The sequence below is a fragment of the Papaver somniferum genome, chromosome 9 (genome assembly GCF_003573695.1).
Source record: "Papaver somniferum cultivar HN1 chromosome 9, ASM357369v1, whole genome shotgun sequence".
Classification (NCBI taxonomy): domain Eukaryota; kingdom Viridiplantae; phylum Streptophyta; class Magnoliopsida; order Ranunculales; family Papaveraceae; genus Papaver; species Papaver somniferum.
The window spans coordinates 68470704-68487004 of NC_039366.1; the positions used below are offsets into that span (position 1 = coordinate 68470704).

The following is a 16301-nucleotide window of genomic DNA, read 5'->3' on the forward strand; positions in this document are numbered from 1 at the left end:
ATTAAAATCACCTCTTAAAAGGTGCTTGGCTGGTGCATTATGCATACAGGATGAAGACTAGTTAACACCGATAGATTTGTAGTTGTTGTTCTTATGGCAGCACCTATTTCAAACATTCACGCCAAATAAAAAAATATAGAAAAAATGCGATTTATACGTACAAATACAATAACTTATTTTGGACACACTAGATGTTCATGTCAAGCAGTTTGATCTTGTCGGCTTATTGAATTTTCTCGAGGAGTGAACTTAAACTTAGCTATAAATTACAGTGGACTTCATGTCCTTTCCATACATTCTCTCTAGGGTCGACCAGATACAAACTTCGCTCTTGGCTACAAAACAAGGACGAGTATTTATGAACTTTAGTCAGCGTAAGAAGTTGGAGGAAAATAAATTTGCTGCATTATAAATAAAATTGTTTGTAAGTGATAAAGACGGGAAAGATTTGGTTTGTTATGGTCAACGGATATCTATTTGGTGGAAGCAATGGCTCTCCGGAGGAAACTACCGGAGGAGGAACCGTTGTTGTAGTCGTTTCGGATGGAATTTCTAAGTAGGAAGGAAAAGTAGGTCCTGTTTGGTATAGTTTTCAAAAACAGTTTTCTGTTTTTAAAAACAGAGAAAACGCGTTTGGTAAGGACATTTTCAGAAAATGTTTTCTATCTGTTTTCTGTTTTTAAAACAAAAAAATGAAAACAACAAATTATTGTTTTCTGTGTTTTCTCTTTTTTTCTTTTCTTTATTCTTTTCTTCTTTTCAGAACAAAGTAAGAGATGGGGAATGACTGCAAGTGAGTCATGGCTAATATCACTATCTCTTAGACGAATCTTTACATTTGATCCGATTTAGTTGGTTTTCCTTGTTTTCAAAAACAGTTTACCAAACAATTTTTAGAAAATGAAAACAAGAAAAAAAGGGTATGTAACAAATTGATATGCAATAGTTTTCGACTTTCGTTGAAATTGAAATACATTCCCACCAGAGTTACTTAGTAAATTGAAGAAAAGTAAAAAAAAAAATGCAATTTGTACATACAATAATTTATTTTGGAAACACTACCAGTTTATGTCGAGTTATATGATCTTTCATAATGCCTACACTTGAACTTAGCTATAAATTACAGTTGAGATAAATGTTATTGCTTCTTTCCTTCCTGTACTACAATCTCTAGAGTCCAGACCCAACTATAAACTTAGCTCCAGTAACTGCGGCAAACTTGGGGACATGCGGAGTTGGAGAAAAATGAATTTAGCAAATTATTAAGTCAAATTGTTAGTGAGTGATAAACAAGATGACAATCATATTTCTAGAAATGATCAACAAATATATAATGAAATGGATTTAACAAGAAAAATTACAGTTGTAGGCACGTCGAGGTAACCAAATACGGCTGCTGATTTTATAACAAAACTTGGGAGAAAACTAATGTTCTCATAGGCTAGCAATAAACAAATGGGACTAATATTCATTACATACTGATTTGATTAGCCAACCTAAAAAGAAACTCGGTTGCATCACATAATCATAAGAAAAAACAAATTAGTCTTTCCAACTTCATTAGTATCATAACCTGTAATGTAGTTTTACTGCTTAAACCCACGTTAATTATGTAACAGTTCATTTTGGATATCATATACTGTAGTAGTATAGCTTCAACTCACAATTGGGATGTGGCTTTTTACACATGTAATTTTCTGATTTTGTTGTTTGTTCTTTTGTTTTTCTTTCTACTTTTTGTACATTCTAGTTTTTAATGACCATTTCCATATTTGGCTACTCTCTGTTTATCTGAGATGTAGTGTGCCTTTCGTTGTTATGCTTTTTAGCTTAATTGCTGTCTGAGAACTCCAACCTCATTTGTTGAGGGGAGTAAATGTAGAGCATTTGAGAAATCAAAATGGGTATATATATGCAGAATGGAGTGTAGATCTGTTCATCTTAAAATTTAGTTTGTGGAAAAAAAGAAAGTAGTGTGGAGTATAAATTTTTTCTTATCGAAATTCATTTTGTGGAGAAGTTTGAAAGCATGGCTCATTGGAGTGTTGAAGGTTTTCAGCAGGATGGCTTATACGCACTTTATCTAGTAATTGGCTTGTTCATAAATGGATCTCTGGTGCTTCTAGTGGAGCGAATAATTAAGAAAATCATACTGGTGTTAAAGGTATTGAAATTAGAACGGGTGGTGCCAATCGAATGGCTTAATTCAGAAACACCAATGCTACCAATTTAAGACCCATCCACTACGGTTGAAGATTCATCCCAAGAACAATCAAGGAAGGTCGTACGAAGATCATCTTCTAATATTCATGTTGCTCCTGAAATAACGAGATCCCTGTCAATTTCGAATACCATAGCCGAAACATCTACGTCTGAACAGAAAGTCGAAAAGCCTTTAACCAAACCACTTTCGTCCTTTGATCTGTTTTTCAGGAACACCACAGTTGCAGTTGCGTTACTTGGTGGTTCCTCCGGTTTGAATATGGCACTCTATGCGAACAAAGATATCCGAGATAGGTTCCCACATTTCTCGAGAATTGTTGGATCACAGGTTCATATTGCTTTCTTCACCAGCTGGTTTGTTTTGCTTCTCAGTTTAGCATCTGCACAACATTTCCATAAGATCTGCCAGAAGTTAATGTATTTGGGCATGATATCGATGTTCGTTGGTGCAAACATATATCCATTCCTCTTCTTCTCGGAATAACTGAAGTTCAATCAACATATACACATACACCAGAGGACTAAGGAATTGGGTTTACGGAAAATATAGGGATGCAAGATAATATATCAATCACTCAAATAATCGAAAAGGTCCATCTTTGTTGGTTTGTTAACTTGTTGATATCAAGAATTATGAATTTGGGTTTGTGCTATTTGTTGATAGAATCAGCATCAGCAGTTATAACATGTTATGGTTCTCTTTTAGTGTTCTGTCTCCATACTTATAAGGTCTCATATGTAATGCTTTAGATTTCACAGTGATGTACTCATATGAGTTGATTTAAACTGCAGAGAGGCGTAGCTAGCCAAATTGATCTGGAGACGGAGAATAGATTTGAGCAGATGTTACTTAAATATCTGAATCCCCTCTTGTATGCATGACACGTTATCTAAAAAGCAGTTACAAAAGAAGTTTTTTTCTTTAATGATTCAAATTAGAGCAATTCTATGCATGGGAGGTAAAAAAGTGATGAGGTGTCATTGCATGAGAGGAGATCCATACACTAAGTATGGAAATGGGTTCCATGTTAACCAAATCGCTTAAATATATACCTGTATGTTATGTTGTGTTTTAACGTTATTGGTTAGCATAGTGTTGACAGTGCATCAGCTTTGCACCTGCAAGTTTTAAGTCACCATGAGTTCCCTTTTTGTATTTAGAGGAAAAGTATGCGTCCCCTAAGTAAAAGCACATTAATTAGATTAATTAACCAGCATTTTTTACGCAGCTAAGTTTACATCCATCAACACCCTTCCTAAGCTTTTGCATCAAAATTCAGAATCCCATTTGGTGAGGACAGCACAAGGCATAAAATTCCACAATTGCTGGTTTAGATTTTGTTCGACCCCTAATTGTGTAGAAATATAAACACAACTAACAATATATGGGTACCGATGATGGGATTTTGTTAAGTACCCGAATGTAGAAATTGATGCTAGTGAGTAATTCATGCTTTTGATTTTATCACTGAGAAGAATAACCTTAGAGCATTTCCAAGAGAGGGTGGATCTATTTATTTTTAGTGACACATAGGATTTTAGACCCCCGTTTGGCATAAATCCATCTCCAACAGTAGGGTCCTACAAGTTAGGAGGGAGCAATTACTAAATATGAAGGTGTTCAAAAAGGTGTTATCTACACCTCCAGTTGCACCTCCACGTCATGTTTTTAACCAATTTTCATTTAATTCTAAGGATTAAAATTTTCACTGTTGGAGATGGTTTTTTAGATACGAGGTCTTATATTTACACTATGTGTAGACCCCATAAATAAAAGGACTAAATAAAAAATCCACGTAGGATTTTTTACACCTTCTGTTGGAAATGCTCTTATGTCACAAAACTTAGAGCACTTTTGTTTAAATCATACCTAGTAAGCGTACCTCTAGGTAACTTGAATAAGTAAGAATCCGATAATCGAGCACTTCCGCGTCCATTGAGCTTAGGAGATAATAACGGGATATTTGAGCATACTAATTATCTTAGAGTTGTTAGTAACGAGATAATGCGACGTGCTATATATCGATTTGGTTTATGTTCCGTGGTCGAGAATCCTTAATCAATCTCATCTCATATTTAATTAAATACAACTTTGCAATTTTCAGAACATTTACATTACAATCATATTTGCTAAGAGTAATTCCATAATAACTTTTGCCCAATTACCTCTCTTGGGACGAATATGCTTTCAGTATATTACTTGCTAGTGTAAAGAGAAGTAGAAAATATTATTTGCAAGTTTGACACCTCAAAATTGGGGGTGGGAACAGTACAAGGCATGGAATTCTTCCAATCCCGATTCAATTCTCTACAGTGTTTCATAAATTCTACGTAGTTGCATAATTTTGAAATCTGAAGTTGTGCAGCAAATCGAGTTGTGGAAATGTGGCGAGTCCGGAAGAATGAGATAGAGCTAGAGAATAGACTGTGAGGAAAATTAAGAGACGGGAGCAGTCATAGGCACCATAGCAATCTTAGCATCATCCCCCTGATTCTCTGAAAACTGAAAAACAAGCATCCATTAGCAGAACATACGTAACTTCATATGGATTGATCCCTTTTTCACCCATCTCGTTGCGCAGCTCTTCAGCTTCAGCCACCATAGAATTCCCACACAAACTGCTCAATCAAATTATTAAACGACACGGTATCTGGGTTGCATTTTTTCTCGCTCACATTTCTGGAAACCTCGCATTCTTAAATAAATAAATAAAAGTCGCACAAAAACCATAACCATACCCCGAAATTTACAGTTATCTTCATAGGAGGATTATGTCCACCTTGTTAAACAAATCCAAAACTTTATCAAATCTCCCACTTTTAATCAAAGCATCTAAAAACGAATTATAAGCAACAGCACTCATTCTAATACTAAAACTATCTCCAACAGCTTCACTATAACCATCCGTTGCTTCCTTTTTCATTCCTTTCGAAACAGGTCCCCCCAAATCCCTCAAACAAACTCAGAGCACCATCCGAATCCCCATTTTCAGAAGTCCTTACATTAGATAATTATAGACAGCAGAATCATGTTCTTAACTCAATTCAATCATATATCATCTTTACGTGGTATAGCTTGCTCAATTTTGGAATTATCAACTAACCCTTTCACTTAAACCTTATATGTAGTACGGACGGGCTAGAAGGAGCATTATAAATAACTTAACCGTGATGCTCCAATGCAGTATCAGACTATCAGTTTTTCCACAATCACAATAAGCATTAATAAGTAATGAACCGATCAAGAGTATGAAAAAATCGCCATATTTAGATCGTCAAATAAGAGCAGCCATAAATGTATTACAAGTAAACTCAGTAGATCTATAATTGGAATAAACGAAATGACGAGTGTATAATGAAGCCTCTTCAAGATCATTTTTCACAAATCAATTTAAGGATTTTGGTATGAAAATTTAGACGATTTCATGTTAAGACTTAAACATGTTAAGGAAGTTATGGTGTATTAGGGTTTGAAATAGGTGTTAAAGACGACGTAGAGGTTGTGATTGACGTAAAGAATTTGATGGTGGTTCCATACGAAGACGGCGTTTTCTCCGTTTACGTTCCGCAGCTGCATCTTCTGGGGGTTGCGAAAGAGAGTAGACCTAGAGACACGAAGCACGGTGGATATTGTTGTTGAAGTCGGACGTGATGAGGTTTTGCTATGATTTTCGGATGACTGATAACAGGGCCATTTTTAGATTTGCTGGGGTTTGCTTGGATAGTTGGATGTCGGAGAAACCCGCTATGAGTGATAACAGAAAGTGAATTAGGGTTTTCGAAAGAAAAAAGAAGGTTCTTTTCAGAAGCAGAAGTAAAAAACATTATGCTCTCCCATTTCCTTCTTCTCACACCGATTTTCATGGTCCTTCGGATTTAATTCATTCCGATGTCTGGGTCTCACCTGTCTGTTGTATTAATGGGTACAAATACCATGTCTCGTTCATTGATACATTCACTTGGCTTTTAAGCTTACAATTCAGGGGCGTTAAATATTGCAGCTTTAAGCGGTTCGCAATTACGAGTCCAATTTTGTGCGTAACAAAACAACCTTATTGGTGGTCCTATAACATAGTTTAAATATTTTAAAATCTGTTTTTTCTTTTGTTCAATGACCCCATGATTATCAATATACTTTTTCTTCTGCCAATCACAAGTCAATTCATGATTGATGATTATCAATAGTATGAATCTGGACTCTATAGTGAGGCTCAATGACCCCATGATCATAAAACATTTGTGTCCTAACACCACGACAGGACTCAATTCAGAGGTAGCATCATAGCTGTTGCTAGTCAGGGGCGGAGCCAAAGGTTGACTAACCCTGGCTCTAGCCCCCTCCTCAAATCCAGTTAACTGTATAAAAATCCTATATTTCTCCCTATATTCCATGTTTAGCCCATTATATATTAACATTTAGTCCGCCAGAGTTCCTAAAATTTTCTAAAATTTATTTTAGCCCCCTGAATATTTTGTTCCGGCTCCGCTGCTGTTGCTAGTATCAGTCTGTTTCAATTGAACTCTCGTGGTAACTCTTCACTTCAAAGCACAATGGCTAAGAATATCATTAACGGACATGATATTCTCATAGTAACTTTTTCTAGCTGAAACATGCATCACAGTCTACACTACAGGGCCAAATGCAAGAACTTCAAAGACTCAGATCGATCTTTGCAGGTGTAGGGTGTTCGGCTTGCGGATACAGCTGAGTGGGCTTAAACGGTTGAAATTGGCAAGCTTCCAATTACAAAATCAATAACCCACTCAGAAATGTATTCACAAGCAAAGCAAACACTCTGTTGAAAAGGAATTGGCTGGAATTAATAATAAATCTCATAAGAAAACATTTTGGATCGCATACAAAATGAAATGGCTTTTCTTAGATATAGCCCACACTTTTATTATTGATAACCCATGTGACTTAGTCAATCGGATTGACTAATAAATCAAGTTTGACGTTTTTGGTTATTATCCATAGCCCACGAAATCAAGCTTTTCTAGATTGAAAGCCGATTTAACTCGATCGTTCTTCATTACTATTTCATTGGTTTCTATTTTCTTTCAACGGCTTAATAATCACAATTAACACTGTATCAATTAAACTTATATCATGATTTGTTTCTACAAAAAAAAAAAAACAAAAAAAAAAAACAGATTCATGTGGCTGTAGTTTGATATCAATATCAATCAAAATATAAATATGGAGTCGGTCGATTATCCCATTGAAAAAGATGAACAACCTGTTTGTAGTTCCGTAGCGCGTGGTGGGCCAATTTACATTCCCGATCTTACTAGTCCTCTCATCAGCCTAGGTCGTTTCCAAGATTTGGTACTTCAAGAACTGCAGATGTTACGGCAGAATCATGTGTAGATTCGTTCCACTTATTTGAGGAAGATCTATCTGTTGATGAGCTCAAAATTTATACAGAGGAAGAACTGGTAGAGAAAGCTTTAGAAGTTCAGAACAATGATGAAAACGAACCACCACAAGTTTTAGAACTCTAACAGAATGAGCGATGATGAAAGCTCGGAAAGAGAATAAATACATCGGTAACTAATGAGTCACTGAATGGGTCTCTAGTTCAAGTCTGTAATCCTGATTCTTCTGGTATTTTGGTTGAAAGAAACGACTCGAAGAAGGGAAGGAAAAGGGGGAGCAAATTCGACAGAAATTTCCCTGCTGCAGAACTGGAAAGTGGTTACACCGCAAAAGCATCTTGCAAGCCTCAAGCAAAAGCAGGATGAGGACAAACTGGCTTATTCAAATTTCATGGGCTATCGTTGAACCCTGAATCGTTGATAGCCAGAAAAGTCAAGTTTGATTTATTAGTCAATTCGATTGACTAAGTCTCATGGGTCGTCAATAATAATAGTGTGGGCTATATTTAAGAAAAACCAATGAAATAATACAAAATACATATAACCAGAGAGGAGGGAAAGGATCAAAATTTGTTATTCAGTTGTTACATCAAAATAGTTGGGAGCTCTATAACTGCCCTCTTCTGATACATCTTGAAGCCACCAGAAGAGCACATTGGTGAAAATGGTTCGTGCTAAGAGAGGCACTTGTAGCACAAAAAGAACGTGGTTCTGAAGATTAGGGCATCAGAGCCACATCTCGGTTGCTTGCGCGCCTATTTGATATATAAGTAAGCTATTAAGAAAAACAAGGTTTCAGAACTATACCAAAAAGCATTTTCTTAATGGAGAATGTGGAAATCTGGTGTGCTCAAAAGCGCCTTGGCCTCTCTTCAGCAACAGATACTCGAATATTTCTGCCATCCAAGTCCTGTAACTGTACACAAAAAGATGTAAAGTAAGAACATAACATTAGGACATGAAGCTATGGCCTATAGCACACGAACTAAAAGCTACGCCGATAAAATTCTACAGTTTCTTATATGAAAAGTGTACAAACAAACAGTACGCAAATTTCAGGCTCAACAGATTCTGGCTATAGTCACACCTCCAGAGGTGATAAGGAAGGCTATTATCGCATTCCTATATTTACAATAGTGTAACTTTCCTACATAAGAAAATGCAGACATCTACATTCCTATATTTAAAATGATAAGTAGCTGCGAAAGTCTTATATGCACAACAGCAGTGAATACTACAACATACGGGTGAATAACTGAACTATATAGGCAATAGGAGGCATGGGGCCAAAACAATTCAAAGCTCTACTTAAGCTTTATGCGATCATCGACCATCAACTTAGCAAATCTCGAACAATAACTAGAACAACTACAATAACATGAAACAAGAGAGTGTAAGAGGTTCTTATATAAGACTTACAGCGCCATTTAAGGATGAAAGTGCGTTGTCGAGATCCTCGGTTGAGCCGTAAGTGACAAACCCGAAACCCCTTGACCTACCAGTCTCCCTGTCATACAGAACTCTGGCCTCCAATACTTTTCCTTGCTCACTGAACAAACTCTCAAGTGTCCCATCATCAACTTTTAATGAAAGGTTACCCACGTATAACCTTTAGATGAATCAGAACCACCGCCTCCACCACCTCGAGGTCCTCTCGACTAAAAATCTTCCTTAGGTGGAGGTGGTCCATAGTTCACTCTAATAGCTCTACCCCCAAATTTCCTGTCATCATACATTTCTCATTTTAGAAACCAAATAACTTCAACAACAACAAAATCTATCTTATCTGTCCACAATTTATTAAACAACGTTAAGAATACCACTGAATTCATTCATGATAATCAAAATATAAGAAAAGAACCCACAAAATGAGGATAAGATTTTAAATAAATAAAAAAATTTACCCACAAAATGGGGATAAGATTTTTAATAAAAAAACAAAAAAAAAATTACCCACAAAATATTCATACTTAAACCCTTAAAAACCCGGACCCTATCTCAATATTCAAACCCAAAAAACTTCAAAAAAATAAATAAATATGAAGGAAAATTAAATTTAAGAGAAAACATTTTAGGAAAATTGGCACTCCGAGCGCAGCAGCGGAAATCAGGATTACAAAGGGTAATTGGTGATTTGAACCAAACTTGGGAGAAATGATAAGAGAGAGAGAGAGACAGGAGATAAACAAGCACACAACCACAACACAAGATATACGTGGTTCACCGTTATAGGCTACATCCACAGCCAACACAACCAGAAAAAGTTCCATTAAATCAAAGACCTTTACACAACCCAAGACAAGACCCAAAGAGTTAACAAGACATATCAGAAAACACCATCAAAGAAACCAATTCTCTAACCATTCTTCAAACCAGCCTCATGTCTTCTCTTCTACGTCGTCTTCACAGCTGCTAGTAACAGAGGAAAAACATAGAAACGCTAGAAACTTGGTTTAGGGAAAAGCCCCAAACCCTAACCACTAGAACACCAAAATTCTCTTTCTACAAGTTTTTCTATCACAGCGACATTGACCTACGATCCTCCCCACCAAAGGCACCAAAATCCTAAACACAGAGATTTACCACTCTTCTAGGTTGGATTATCAACAAACCTACAATTCTAGTCCTATATATATAGGAAAACAAATTTGACCCTTAAAAAACTTTACTTTGAAAAAAAGTTTCCATAATTTGGCCCTTAAGTTCCTAAACTTTAGGAATAAGTTTACTTAAGGACCACCGTCTCAAAACCAACAAAACCCACCTCAACCATCTGAACATTTCCAGCTCTTTCAAACAATTCAGCAACTTCAGCACTATCAACATTAAAAGGAAGGTTACCAACAAAAAATCTCAAATCCTGAGAGAAATTTTGTTCAACGGCACCTTCGTCACCACTTAAAACATCTTCTTCTTGACCAAATTCTGAAGTAACTGCAACTTTAGGTACAACAACACGAGAGCTTTTAAATGTTGCTTTCTCAGAGAGAATTGAAGAAGTAATAGAAATGGGTTTGCTTGAAAGCTTTAGTAACTGAGTGAAAAGAGAGCGATGGTTTTAGGGTTTGTACATGGAAAGTGCATTTAGCAGATATAGTGTAGCCATTGGAAAGATAAGGTTTTTGCAACAAAGAAAGGAAAATCTCAAGCAAAATTTTTGTTAGTGAAAAAGAAACCTAATGAAAAATTTCATCCTATAGAAAAAAAATTACTTAGTCTTACACCCTCTTTACAATTAAAGTGGGGCCCATAGGATAAAAATCTGAAAATCTTGATCTTTTTCTCCTTTATTTGTCGGGATTAGGGGTGAGCATTTGGACCGTAATCCGCGGATTTAACCGGGACCAATCGTTCATTTGCGGATGGATGTCCAGACTGTTCGTTAATGGGTTGGATGCGGATGAAATTTTTGAAAACCAACGGACAACGGATCGGACCCGGATGCAACCTTGAAAATCCGTTGGACATCCATATCCGTTAAATTAAGAGAATTTATATAGTTCTAGAAAATATTATGGATCATTTAGGAATTTTTAAGATGTTTGCTTGCGGTGTTGTACATGACATATTTATATTTGTATACATATATATGATATGTAGGTTTTATAAGAATCATTTGTGTCAGCTTATTTTCTTTACTATAAATTTTAACTAAAACAAATCCATTGGATTATCCGCATCCAATCCGTCTATCCGCTAGATGCAAAATCCGTTGGATATGGATTAGATGTGGATGCCAAATTTGAAATCCGTAGTGCAATGGATTGGATGCGGATGAGGCGAAAACCGATCCATACCGGCCCATGCTCACCCCTAGTCAGGATAGGCCTCCAAAATATCTATTGAAAGCCCATGTTTCAAATTGAGATGCCCTAATGGCTATTACTCAGAAAGGGCAAAGTTTATTGAAGAAAAATCATGAACTCCACAAAGCAGTGGAGATCATGAGAAAAAGTTACAAAATGCTGTTGGAATGAACAGCACAAAAGTGAAAAGAAAATAACCTTAAGCTAACATTACAGGCTTGACAAAAATGGAAAGAAAATAGCCCTAATGGCTAATCCCTTCACAGATTTTAGGGTTTTAGTCAGGCAAGTAGACATAACCCAGATTCCAATAGCACAAGATACAAATTCTGGTTCCAAGTTTGAGACACAGAACTGAAGATCACTGGAACCAGTTCCAATCTGGTGTTACAATTCGTACAAAATTGAATCCGATAACAGTCCGAAAGAAAGATGGTACTAGTCATTTTACTGGAAGTTGGGAATAAATATGACAAACACTATACAAATCCTGGCACTTTCTTTGCATTCAGTGGGAGTCTTAGGAAAATTACATCCTCGGTCCGGAAAAAAAAAAGTGATGAAGAACATGTGATTGAATATAGTTGACCAGTTGAAGAATGACAATGACGAAGCAGCATATCTATTCCTCTGACGCAGAAATCGGGTTCGGGTTCGGGTTCGGTTAGATACGATCTCATTAGTTCCCCAAGCTTGGAACATGCATTGAGAGTTGAGACAGAGCTCCATTGCCTGCTCATAAACAATTTTATTGACTGATTATGCACAGAGCTACATAAAACAACCAATAAATTTTATAGACAAGTTGGAATTTCACAAAGAATTAGCAGAATCTTGCTGATAAGTTAAGAGTCCTAATTTGTAGTTTGAGTCTTCGCTTTTCAAAGTTTTGCATTAGCTGTTCATGCTTGTATGTTGCAGTTGGAATTTCACAAAGAGTTAGCAGAATCTTGCTGATAAGTTATACTAATTTATCGTTTGAATTTTCTCTTTTCAAAGTTTTGCATTAGCTATTCAGGCTTGTAATTTGCAGAGATCAAGTATTTTGGCATCAAGAAAGTCCCCACCGGTTTTACTTCCTACCCTATAAATGCATCAATCGGAACAGTTCCCATGACTAACTCTATATATTTGATGCTCATATGGTGTAAATTAACTAACTCAGAGAGATCACTAAGCATTTCACATCATTTTTAAACACACACACTTTTCACATCTATTTTAAGCTCATAGAGAGATTTAACATACTAGTCATCTATGCACATGAATGTGTGATCATTGGCCTAACATTTCATAACCATTTCAACGGACAGAGAAGTCCTTGGCATTCTTATATAAACATGTAGACGTGGTATTACTCCCTGAAAAAACTTTGGGTAAAAGTATCATACCTCGTGGATCTTTGGAGTCGACCATTCTCCATTAATGTTTAGCTAAGTGACCTCATTGCGCGAAGGCATTATCTCTATCAGAAGACTTCCATCTTCGCAACTTTCTTCTTCTGTTATAGGATCTATAACAAGGTTTGACCCAAGGCAAGACTGCAACGCCCAAACGCCAAGTAAAACAATGAAAAGTGATTCATAAGAGTGAACAGAGATGCGGGACTAAGAACCTCTCAGAAAACATAAACTTAAAAGTACTTAAGAGTTTCTAAAGCACCTCAAGAAAGATATATGCAGGTACATACCACAGAAACTGATGTCACACGGTCATACATCATAATCCCTGCATCTGCTAGGGCCAGACTTGCACATGATATTATGACAGGTAGATCACCTACATCAATAAAATCGAAGTCTAATGAAAAACTACATTTGAACTATAATCAAGTTGGAAAAAGAAAGGTGCTCATAAAGACCATGCTTTCTAGCACCACCTTCTCCCATTTTATTAACTAATGTGGTTTTAATAAAAGTGAGACAGATTTTCGAGCATCACTACATGCTATAAGACTACAGGAAAAAGAAAAAGAAAAAACTAAGAAGCTATTAAGAAACGACATGGACAAAAGTCACAAAACAAGTAGGTATACTTTAAACAGGTAACATCAAAAGTAAGAGAAGTAAAGTAAACCAACAAGCTGCAGCACTGCATATTGGAAATAAAATCAGCACGATAAATCCCAAATAATGCAGTTCGACGGTAATGATCACCCAGCATCACAAAAATGACTTGACTTGTAAAGGAAATTGTGGAATTAATACTTACTGCCACCAGATTACAGGACCAATGCAAAAACATCTACAGTGGTCTTTGGAAAACTCTCCAGTATGATAGCACCCTCTAAAGCTTTATGAAGCACCGATGAAAACTCTTTGTTGTCTGCACCCCGAGGACATGAAAAAAATCAACACTATCACATAAATATTATACCTAAAGCGCGAAAAACTAAAGCACAACTGCAGCAAACACAGCCACATACCTGTCAAAGAATGGTGGAAGAAAAAGTTGTGTAGCTCACATTACAATTCAAATGACCTATATCACTGTACATCATAGCTTTCTTGCTTTCTCTTGGACCAAATCTGAACAAGAAGCGATTAAAACACAATTAAGAAAGGTAGAAACAACAACAACAACAACATGGAAGTGCTAAAGAGATGGGTCGACTCTAAAGAATTACGAGAAACTTGTCTACTTGGTAGCATGTGAATAACATTAGAGTACTCAATTTTTAGAAACTGACCAAATTTAACCATCAATAATCAACAGTTTCGCAAAACAATAGCAATCGTTAGAGAGAAACAAACACGATAAAATAGAAATTCTCTGATGCAGAAGTTAGACTAACACAGATACGATGACCGTGGTGTTTCCGAAATCCACATGCAGATCCTGATACGGCATTCACCATACCAGTCTTCAAAACTGCAAACAAGTAAAACATCAATTTATATGTATCTCCGATAAGTACAACAAAGTTAAAATTCATTTGTTGACATTAGAGTACTCAATTTATATATGTATCTCAGTTAACATTAGAGTACTCAACAAAGTTAACATTAGAGTACTCAATTTATATATGTATCTCAGTTAAAATTCCTTTGAATCTACCCAACCCTGAACCAGAGCTTCAATGTTCTTGTCTAGAGCAAACAAAATTAAAATTGATTAATGCCCCCTATTGCCTAACCAAAACAAACTCCTTTTTTGCTCACCCTTGGCATCAAATTACACCATACGGTTCACAGAATTAAAAAAAATAAAATAATCAAAACCTAGAAACGAGGTGAAATCTATACAGTATCAAAAACTGAGCGGCACCTAAAACCCTCATTAGAAAAAACATCAATACGAACCAAGAAAATAGTTGAGAGTGAAACTGAAAGAGATTTACAAGCAGGTCTAGACTGATGAAAACCACGACCATCAGGACGAACCCAATCGACATCTTTGAATATAGATTGTCGTTTTTTGTTTGATGGAGATGGTGAATACGTTGTTGGAGCTCCCGTTGTTGGAGATGGTAAATGTTTTGTGGAAAATTGTCGCTTGAAAAACACAGAACTCTTTAGACTTGCGGGTTTTAGACTGGGTCTAGGGCTCTTCCCAGCCACTTCAAAAACACCTTTACACATCAGCCACGGAAAGTCCTAGCTCTTCCGGTTTTTTCTAGAGAAATCCAGGGACAGCTAACCGTTAGTCGTTTTAAGCAAAAAAGACGGACATTGATCAGCCGTTCTCTATATAACGGTCACTAATTGTCCGTTTTAGAGGAAACGGTTAATGGTTAACCGCTCTCCTTATCTTGACCAGTCAAAATCTTTTGAACCGGCTAACCATTAACCGTTCCACTATTTACCCTAAAACATCCAGAGAATTCGACAGAGAATTTTGGTTCTTCCTGTTTTTTTTTTCAGACACACAGTTCTTCTTCTTCCCCTCCGTTAAAAATCAAAAAGCATCGTTTTCTTCCATTTTTTTGTTTGGGTTTGTAGAACAAAGGGTGAATTCGAAGTTGGAATTGATTTGAAGGCGTTTTAACCACTCAATCCTTAAAGGTAAACTATTTTAACCTAAAACCCTAGTTTCCAATTTCCTTTTCAATTAAGATTAATTGTGCAAGATTGATAGGTTATTAATACTAATTGAATCCCACAACTATTAGTTACTGCTTTTTGTTTGTTTAAAATTTATTTAACATGACAAATCTTTGATACTTATTGATGAACATGGTTGATTGGTTAGTTGTTGATGAACACGGTTGAATTGTAGTGACATTTGATTTTAAATAATCCTAATTATGTTGCATGTCTTGTAATCTGGATAATACACAATTCATAGAAATGTGGGAATCCAAAGTTGTTAGTAAGATATGGTTTTGAGTATGAAATTAAGTTTTTCCTCCAAGAGATTTACATTTGTTTGGTGATTTTCATACGTTTATATTTGTTTGTTTGGTGCATTTAGATAATGATATGGAGTACCTGACGGACCAAAAGTTGTCCGTAAAAGGTATAGATGGTTATACATCCGGTATAGATGCACCGAGGATGAAAATGAGGACCAGTTGGGGAAGCCTTAAGGATTATTATGATATCGTTGTATGGAATAGTCCACGCGCACGTCAGGTATTAGATAATTGTGGTTTTTCCAAGATATTTTCGTTTAATTTTAAGAATTCAGATGTGCAACTCACAAATGCTCTAGTAGCTAGATGGTGGCATACAAACAAGACTTTCCATTTCCCGGGCTTTGAAATACGATTGACACATTTAGACTTTGTAATGTTAACTGAAATTCCTATAGGTAAGGGTGAGCCTATAAATTACTCTAAGAGGTTAACTAGAGAATATTATGAAAGTTTAGAGAATTTGTACTTTAGTGGTGTAATCGCCAACCTAAATAGTCCATCTGCAAATATGGAAGATGATGCTCAACCTCCCCCTA

The 16301-nt window shown here is 36.2% G+C and overlaps 1 protein-coding gene and 3 pseudogenes across 2 annotated transcripts in view; 1 reads left to right on the top strand and 3 right to left on the bottom strand.

Moving 5' to 3' along the window:
• Positions 1-4703: 4703 nt before the first annotated feature.
• On the bottom strand, positions 4704-6087 carry LOC113312089 (annotated as a pseudogene).
• Positions 6088-8122: 2035 nt separating this feature from the next.
• LOC113312091 lies at positions 8123-10853 on the bottom strand (annotated as a pseudogene).
• A 703-nt stretch (positions 10854-11556) lies between these two features.
• On the bottom strand, positions 11557-14989 carry LOC113312092 (annotated as a pseudogene).
• A 289-nt stretch (positions 14990-15278) lies between these two features.
• The window catches only part of LOC113308311, a 2834-nt gene continuing 1811 nt past the window's right edge, over positions 15279-16301 (top strand). For both annotated transcript variants that reach the window (XR_003339655.1, XM_026556789.1), the window contains exons 1-2: positions 15279-15412; positions 15822-15982. Coding sequence is in view for 1 of the 2 variants with exons in the window: in XM_026556789.1 (XP_026412574.1) it covers positions 15830-15982 (153 nt within the window). In the remaining variant the exon portion in view is untranslated. The remainder of the gene's footprint in view (positions 15413-15821; positions 15983-16301) is intronic.